Genomic DNA, 8,976 nt, shown 5'->3' on the forward strand with positions numbered 1-8,976 from the left:
GTTGGTAGCCTCTCTGAACTGGCATTTCTTTGTTGTGAATTATACCAGGAACTCGATTTCACATACTGAGTGGCACAGCCCATCCCGCTTTGCAAATCTCCCCTGATGCAACTGTGATCTGCCTTCCCGAGAAAGCCAAATTCACTGGGTGAGTAGCAGCATGCTGAGCACAGCCAGCCTGGGGGATTCTGGATGGTCAAAACTCTTGCTTTTCTTTATAGGCAGCTTTCACACATCACTAACTAATTTTGTAGAAGCACTGAATTTTTCAGTCATGCAGCCCCTGTACATTATGTGACAGACCTCCTTTCAAACATTGCAATCCTTCAATAACGCTGGTAGCAGCAGTGATTTAGGTGCTGGGCAGAGTTCAATGTTGAACTGAGGAATCTCCACAGAAAGTCAAAGGCAATGGTCAGAGAGAAATTACCTACTGGGACAGCTGAGTTTGCCTGGGTCTTTGGTCACTGCTTAATCCTTGAGTGCACTATAGTCTCAAAGAAACTTGTTCCTGCACTGAAAAGATGAGATTTGTTGGTTTATTTTTGAATATGTTGTGGCTAGAAGTAATCTCTCCTTTCACTTTGTTCCTCATTTTGTAATCCATTAGTAATTTTAGGTGATGCTTCATGATGTAACTATAACAAATATCACAATATGGTTGGTCTATCACCACACTCACTTTACCCTATGCCTTTTCCACAAATAGGTTTCCATCAGTCCTGGGTGAACCGCTGCCTGCTCGGGGACGTCATTACTGGGAAACTGCTGTCTCTGCCTGCAGAAGCTACAGGATTGGGATTTGCTATGAGACAACACCTCAGAGCAGTGTCCTGGGACTGAGTGATACTTCCTGGTGCATGCACTGCTGTCCTACACAAACCAGGTAAGCCTGAGTGAGTCTGGCTGCTTGGGAAGTTACTTGTCTGTCCTGTAAACAAAATTGGCGAGCTTCAAGAATGTCAAGAGCAGAAAGGACCTGTCTGCTTTCTTTCTGAAAATTTTGTAGCAAGAAAAGGACAACTACAAAGTATCTTAAAACCTCCTTCTCTTAATAAAAAATCTTATAGTGCACCTTCAAAAAAATCTCAACCAGGCCAATTTACCTCCCTTTACCCAGCCAATGAATTGAAATCCCTTTTATTACTGCTTTGTCTTTCCAGGATCATATCCTGAACCATTTCACAAAATGTTGCCATAGTCCTTAAGCACAGTCTTTATAGAGTCTATTTCCAGCTTCACGCCTCTATAGGGAATGCCTTCTGGTGCCTTGCCCTTCACAGCAACACAGACCCACCTGCTACTGAGGCAGGACTGCAGGGTAGTCTTCAGTAGGCCAGTGTCAGGAGGCCAGTGGAAGTTTGTGAGTCATAACCCTCTTAATGATGTGAAGGTACTCTTGATGTAAACAAGTGTGTTTTTTTGGTGTGAGATCATGTGAATGCATGAACATAACCAGCTAAACGAAACACCTGAGATATGAAGGGCTTTGCCATAGCATTGCTCATGCTTAAATCCCCACAAAGACATGTAATAAGAAAAATACAGATGAATACAATTTTAGCAAGTCAGATTTCAGCATGAGAGTTTGAAGATGCTGAATGAAAAGACTCATCAGCATGCTGGACAGGGCTTTGAAGCAATGCCATATTTGCTTAGGTAGGCAGGTTATACACTGAGCAAAATTCTGTTGCCATGTGATACGCTGCTGTATCCCGCTGTTAATACGTCGGAATTAAGTGGTACATTATTTCTGTTAAATCACAATGAGGAGGCTCACTGTATTTAATTTCCATTTTTCTGCAGCTTTCTTTACAGATTTTTTCACACGGGCATGATGAGCGATGTCCATGTGACAGAACAGCCAGCCAGGATCGGCATCCTGTTGGATTACAGTGGTGGCAGACTGTTATTCTTCAATGCAGAGAGAGGACTGGTGCTGTTTGCCATCAGGCACAAATTTACTGATGCTGCTCACCCGGCCTTTGCCCTGGAGCAGGCTGGAGTGCTTACCCTGCACACAGGAATGGAGCTGCCAGAGTTTGTGAAGCATAGTTAATTCCCTGCTTCACACTCTCAGGAATACTAACAGTTACAGTGCTAGGGTCAGGGAGGGAAAGGGGATAGTCAGGGAGGGATGTCAAGTTTTCTCTGATGAATGCTATGTGCATGGCTCTCCCTCACATCGTCAGTAATTGTAGTTAGTGCTCAGCCACATAATCACCTTGAGCCTGGAGAGAAAACAGCACCTTTGGTGGAATGTACACCTAGTGATATACACAGCAGTATTTTGGAGGAGGAAAAAATGATTTGTTAGATATGAGCTTTAAAAGGGGGAAAATGTACTTTTCCTGTGAAGATAATGACAGTGCTTGCTGTCTTTTTAAAGTTGATGATGAGCCTGTGTATGAAATAAATGCATCTCTCACTGCAATACATGACTTCTTTTGTCAGAAAAAGCCATCATTTCATCATTTGCCGGGACAATCAGAGCCGAATCCAAGATGATGTGTTTGAAAAATGTGCAAAACTTTCAATAACTGCAACATCTTGCAGGTTAATATATCGTGTGTTATTATTGACCAACTCTTTTCTTTAAATACACAAGAAAACTTGGAAACTTAGAAATCTGTATGTTTGCAAAACAAGTGAATCCCAAAGTAGTCTCCACATCAGTCGTGTGAAGTTTGAGTATACAACACGTGCCTACCCTGCTCACAGCAGACTAACAGAAGCAACCAAACTGTGTTTCAGTAAATATCTGTACCTGTAAACAGGTACTCGTGAAAAACATGTATGAGGAAACATAACATCAGTGTTGAAATCTTTCCCCATGTTTTTCATCCTCAATTTGTTGAGTGAATGGTTTCAGTGGTGAAGGGGAGGTTGCCACCTGGGACCTTAGAGAACAGTCAAATTACCAGCAACCTTCTTGTGGATTACCCTTTTTCCATCACTGCTTCTTGCCTTTGCACTTGCAGATTTGATGCTTCTAATTTCAGGCTTGTGGACATTTCTGTGAGCCTGCTGTGCTCTGCCCAGTAATCCACACCAGCACCAGAACCACATCAGCAAGATGCAGTGTTTCAGGGGGATTGAACAAGGCAGGCTGAGTATGGTTGATGCCAGCAGAGGAACAGAATGCTGATTTTTCCCCTTGGCTTGTTCAAACCAAATTTCAAAGCACTACACAAATCAGTGGTACTGCTTTCTTCCTGCCTGCCCGAAAGGTGGAACACATGAGGGCCAGTGGTGCCAAACTCCAGTGAGTGCTGGTCAGAAATTAATCTTAGGGGACGTGGGTGATGGTTTTAATGCTGTGCCTGCTCTGGCAGTTTCTGCCATAGGGGACTGCTTTGCCAGACTCACTTCTGCGCTCAGCTGAAGAGCCATACTCCCTGAAGAAAAGCAGATTTCAAGAGCCTAATGGAAAGGGTTTGCTTCTGAAGAGAGAACTTCAATGGGTTACAATAAGGCTTCTGCTTTTTGTGCTCAGAGGAGGTGCCTGCTGTTGCTGTTTAATTTATGGTATAACACCACCTAGACGAGTGTTTTAACCCTCTTAATGAGACATGCTCAGTGTCCCAGAGAAGCCACACTCTTTAAGTGTCACAGCAGGCTAGGGTGGGATGTTTGAAGCAAGATAAACAAGATCCTGTGACCATTTATCTTAAGCCAGAGTTCTTTTTGGCATTTCAATTAAAGAGTGCCACTTCCGAGTTCTTGCTGGGGAGAGAAGGGAATGAAAAAGCAGGGTAGTGTCTTATTGGCTCAAAAGGGTGTTTTGTAGCAGTGTGGAGGATGGTGAGAAAAAGGTCCAGGATTAATCAGAAAAGAAAGACAGCAAGGGTATTGGGGGCAATGCTATCATGAAGCCTGAGGAGGTGGAGGCAGAAGGCAGGACGGAAGCTCACACGGAGCAGATGGTAACAAACTAAGTGTCAGGTCAGTGGTGTCAGCAGCATGTGTTCCTCAGGCTCCCACCACCACTGAGCTCACCAGAGGTTTGGCTATCTCAGGAGCTTAACAAGGGGCTTTGAATCAAATCTGAAAAATCCCAGCATCGGGGCAGTCGTATCTGTGTTCTCCCCTCCCTGATTGCTGCTGTCCCAAGGGTGGGATTGCTTCACCAACACGAACATGACATATTGCCAAGGGGGCAGAGAGCAAGGAGAACAAAATGACATGAAACTATTTGGGTAGATTTTCAATTAAGGCAAGAAGCAATTGCCTTGTCAAACGCAACTGTGTATTAGTAAACAGTGGTTTTAACACAAAAAGCTAAGGCTTTATCTATTGCCACACATTGCTACTCAGGAACTACCAGGACATTTCAGCTTGGCAAAATTCGTTTTTGAAAGCAATTCATTGTTAGAAATATTTATTTCATTCTGAAAAACAAACAAACAAGCAACAACAATAACAACAAAAGCCATACCACCATCAGCAACAAAAAAAATACCTGCTTTGTTTTCTTCCCAATTTTTATTTAAGACTCAGATTTTTGGTTGGATAATATCAAAAACTGTAGTTACTGTTTATGTGAAAGCTGGATAAATGATTTGGAGTTTAAAATGTCACTGAAGGCAACTCTAAAAAAGGTAATTTGACTTTCTAAATCTGGTCTGCACTAAGCCATGTCAAGCGAAGAAATGCCTGGAGACAGGATCCTGGTTTGGAGAGAAGGAAGACAGTGTACAGTAAACAAAAAAACACTATGCGAGACTTAAGATTTGGTTTAGGCAGAAAAATCATACTAGTGAGGAAAGCAGATCCTGAAAGCCAAAATCAAGCTGCTAGTTGTCATAATCTATGGCGCAAACTCTTACTACCCTTGGAAAACCTAGAGGTACATCTGCTCTTATTTTTTATTTACCTGATGGGCATGAAGTGGCACCATTCAGGAACTCACTTTCCAGAGGGTATCTATCCCTGAACGTTTGAATATAACAGTGCAGTCCGTCTGACTTTCCGTTCAGATGAGCTGAGATTTTGAGACTTGTTGCATCCATTTTTCCTGGACATTTTAGTTTGTAACCACATACCAGAGAAAAAAGGGCAAAAAACTCCTGGTGACTGTATTTTTCCTGCACTTCATGAATTTAACACTAGAAATATATTAAAAATTGTGTGACTTACTTTCCAGCAAAGGACGTTAGCTTGGTTAACAGTAGCTAAGCCTTTGTATAAATGCTGGCAGGGTTATGTAGTGTGTGTATGCCGTCTGATCATCAGTCCATGCTTAGAAATACATAGGATTATATTTTGAGAGATAGAGAAAGAACCATAAATGAGTACCAATATTTGGGGGGTTATTTTCATTCTGAAAGCACAGAAGTAGATACCTAACACTGCAATTATTATTAATAAATATTTGGAAGGATCTGGAACATATTACATTAAAAGGAAAGATTTCGTTTCAGTGGGTTTTAGATTAGGCTCATAAACCATCAAGCTCTGAAATGAGAATATAGGCCTGACTGTAAGAGGGAAACATTGATTTCTACTGTCAAAACAGTGCCAGGCTGGAATATTGCTAGTATCTGTAGTATTGATCCACAAATCCTGCTTAGGTCTTTCTGCTCCAGAAAGATTTTAATGCTTCCCTGCAACATCAGGCAGAGGAGCTTGGCCATATATCTGTAAACCACAGAGCACGTGCTGTGCCTGCATACAGGGACAACTTTGCTCTCATGTGAGCCCTTTTTACAAAGGGATGTGTCACTAAAATTTAAACATGTTTGTACTGAAAGTGGTCCACTGATGCCTTATTTTAGAAGTTAAGAACATCCTCCCCCTTCCCAATACTACTATTGTGGAGCTTAATTACATGTTATCACTGAAGCTGTTGTAAGACATATACCCAGTAGGGCACAGTACCAATAAATTGTTGCTAAATTCACGGTACTGTGATACTGTCTGTGATGCACATGTGAATTACAATTTCTATCAGCAGCAGTTTGAATAGGTATGTAGCAATGGGTGTTAGAGTAATACAAAGTTATGATCTTTTTGAACTGTTCTCATTGCAGAATAATAAATAGGACCTCTGCTGTATTGAGGTTTAAATTGGATTTGGAAAACTACATTCTGTGCTAGAATCGCTACTGCATTATTGTCATTTTGCTGAAGGATTTGCTAGCTCTCAAAAAGCTAATATGCTCAGATAGTTACACAGCCAGCGAGGAAGTGAGAGTGTCTCTTCTGCTTCCAGCCATGTGCTGTGGCAGGGAGATGGGAGTAGAAAAGTATCTTCATTTTTTCATGTAGAGTTTGGCGATTTTCTGCCATAGTGGAAAGCAGCATTTGTTGGTCAGGGACCACTCTGCAGGGCATCTCCTGGAGCACAAGCATAGCCTGGAAGGAGGTGGAGGAGATCTTCACTACAATGATTTTATCAACGGTTAAGATATGTGTATTTTCAAGTGCAGTTCCACTCTGGAAAATGTCTGTGTAGAAAGACACCTTCCTTTTCAGGGCTTGTATTACAAAGGCACTGTATTTCTGAAACATGTTTTTCTCAGCCTTGAAGAAGCACTGCTGCAAGCAGAGAGGGAAAGAGCCCATAGCTTATCATACACTGCGAAGACAGTGGTCAGCTGAATTTCAACCTGCCAAAACATTACCAAAATACCAAGGAGTGAGGGATGGAGAGCTGGACCCCTGGCCACAGCAGCTACAGGAGAGAACTGGCTTCTGCTGAACAAATAAACCAGTATGACTTTCAATGCTGGGGCTGGCAAAAGGAGACCTTCATCTGAGCGTTATTTTGTGTGGACCAACCTTGTGATGTTGTGAAAACCTATCTCACACCATGTCATGAGCCTGGCTCAGGATGCACAGCGCACGTGTAGTCCCACAACTCTTATTTGCGTATCAACGGCAAAGAAGAGAACTACATTTTGAGGTGAATTTAAGAGATAACATAGTCTGTGATTGTATTTTAGATATGTGTCTGTCTGCTTTTCTGAAAAAAAAAGTACTGAAAAATGATACTTATAGAATGAATTATAACCTTTGGAACATGACTGAATACAAGTGAGCTCTGAATACTTGCTGACAAGAGAGAGAGCTATGCATGCTGCTCCAACAGCATCCACTGGTGTTGGCGTCCCACATTGGCTATCTAGTAGCTACCAGTATCATTATCTTAACCATGAAGGTTTTTTTTTTTTTTTGCTGTTGTTGTCATTGTTTTTGTTTGGTTTGTTGTTTGTTTTTTGTTTGGTTATGTTTTTGTTTTTTGTTTGTTTTTCTTAAACAAATATTTATAAAAATACTATGTGCAAAATGTGCAACTAGATTTGCAAATAACTTAAATGATTGGTAGTGCTTAGGAAATAATCTGTATCAGTATTTAAAGTACAAAGTGAAGACTTCCCTTTCGAAGCAAAGAACGTATTCAGAAAGGTAAAGAATTTTCTGAGGTTCAATCATAGCAGAATTACATAGGAATACATAAATAGTCTACCCTAAGTACGAAAGGGCATTACTCTCTAGGGTATGAAAGCGGATTTGGGGGCTTAAATAATAGCATTTTGGGGAGACAGGGGTAGTGGGGGAGTAGGAGAAAAAAAAAAAAAACACGTCACTAAGCCCAAGTTCAAGTTTGCATCTTAGCTTAGGGCCATATATTTCTATTATATGCTTCTCAAGCAGAAACTGATACTATGTTCTGTGATCGCAATGTAGCAAGACTCAGCTTTTCTGTGTGGGTCTGCAGTTATTTTTGCACAGATTTGATAAGTTCGGTGGAGCCTGAATAGACTGGGCTTGCTGGTCACATGTGGATCACCTGGGCAATTAAAGAGCAATAAATCAGGCATTTCCTCAAAGCGTGGGATTCCCAGGACACCTGCATATCTGTGGTGGGAAAATGGTATGCTTTTCTTCCAGACACTCTTCCAGGGCTCCTGGACCCTGGAGATCCCAAGAAAGAAGCACAGCATCTGAACAGTACTTCCACTGCATGAAATATTCGTGTTGGAAGAGCATACTTTGTGCCTTACTCACCCCTGAAGTATCTCTTCTGCTTGAGCCAACAGGGCAGGCAGGTTTGCACATCGCTGTTTTTGTTTAAAAATTACTGCATGAGAATTTAAACTCAGTCCCTTGAAGACGGCATTCAATTAACCAGTCAAAGAAAGAAAGTCCTCATTCCCAGTTACTCCACTGAGCACTGTGGGGCTGTGTGCCCCTGTAGGGCAGGGTTTGTTGTACTGCTACTTGCTCAGCAGAAGGAAAAATTGAGTACTTGTTCTCCAAGCACTTTATAGGATACTCCTATCTTTAAAAAAGCAAGATCCCTCCTAACAGAAAAATGAGTTACAAGAAATCCCAAGCAGTTATACAGAGCTCTGTCTTCATCACTGTTACATTGCTGTTTTCCAAGCAAGAATAGAATTAAAGACATGCACATTAGTGAAATTCTTCTCTTGCTTAAGATAGTATTGATCTTGAGTTAAACATGTTGGCTTTAACATTTCAAGCATAAAACAGTTATCTGCCTTCTCTTGGCAGGTATCCATGTTTTAAGGTGGTGCACATGGTCTACCCATACTCCCTCTTGAAACTGCATGGCTACTGTATTATCTGCACTGCAGTGGCTGTGCAGTACACTAAAGGTGATGAAGGAATAGGCTAAAGGAAAAGACACTGTGCCCTCACCCTCCAGAGGATGCTAATAAAGCAGCAAATCCAAGAACATGGCCAGCACCACTCTTGTGTAGAAAGCAGGATGTTAGCACAGGGAATCAAAAGCTTGGAGCTGTTACTGCCATGACCCAAGGAACAAGAGAATGCTGACTTCTACTCTATATAAAAAGGGACAAATAGGCAAGAGAGATATAAAAAGGGACAAATAGGCAAGAGAGATGTTCTGAATGCTAGGGCCAGATTTTTATTTTTGCCAGCCTGTAACAGATGTGTAACAGCATGTCTAGCTCCTCTTTTTAAAGTACAATTAATTAGACTTTT

The 8,976-nt window shown here is 41.6% G+C and overlaps 1 protein-coding gene across 3 annotated transcripts in view; it reads left to right on the forward strand.

The window, feature by feature from the left end:
- The window catches only part of CMYA5 (cardiomyopathy associated 5), a 46,351-nt gene extending 43,917 nt beyond the window's left edge, over positions 1-2,434 (forward strand). For all 3 annotated transcript variants that reach the window (XR_014577137.1, XR_014577138.1, XM_083819066.1), the window contains 3 exons: positions 49-148; positions 710-886; positions 1,807-2,434. Coding sequence is in view for 1 of the 3 variants with exons in the window: in XM_083819066.1 (XP_083675192.1) it covers positions 49-148; positions 710-886; positions 1,807-2,059 (530 nt within the window). In the remaining 2 variants the exon portion in view is untranslated. The remainder of the gene's footprint in view (positions 1-48; positions 149-709; positions 887-1,806) is intronic.
- The last annotated feature ends 6,542 nt before the right edge of the window (positions 2,435-8,976 follow it).

Source organism: Anser anser (genome assembly GCF_964211835.1).
Source record: "Anser anser genome assembly, chromosome: Z".
NCBI classification, from domain to species: domain Eukaryota; kingdom Metazoa; phylum Chordata; class Aves; order Anseriformes; family Anatidae; genus Anser; species Anser anser.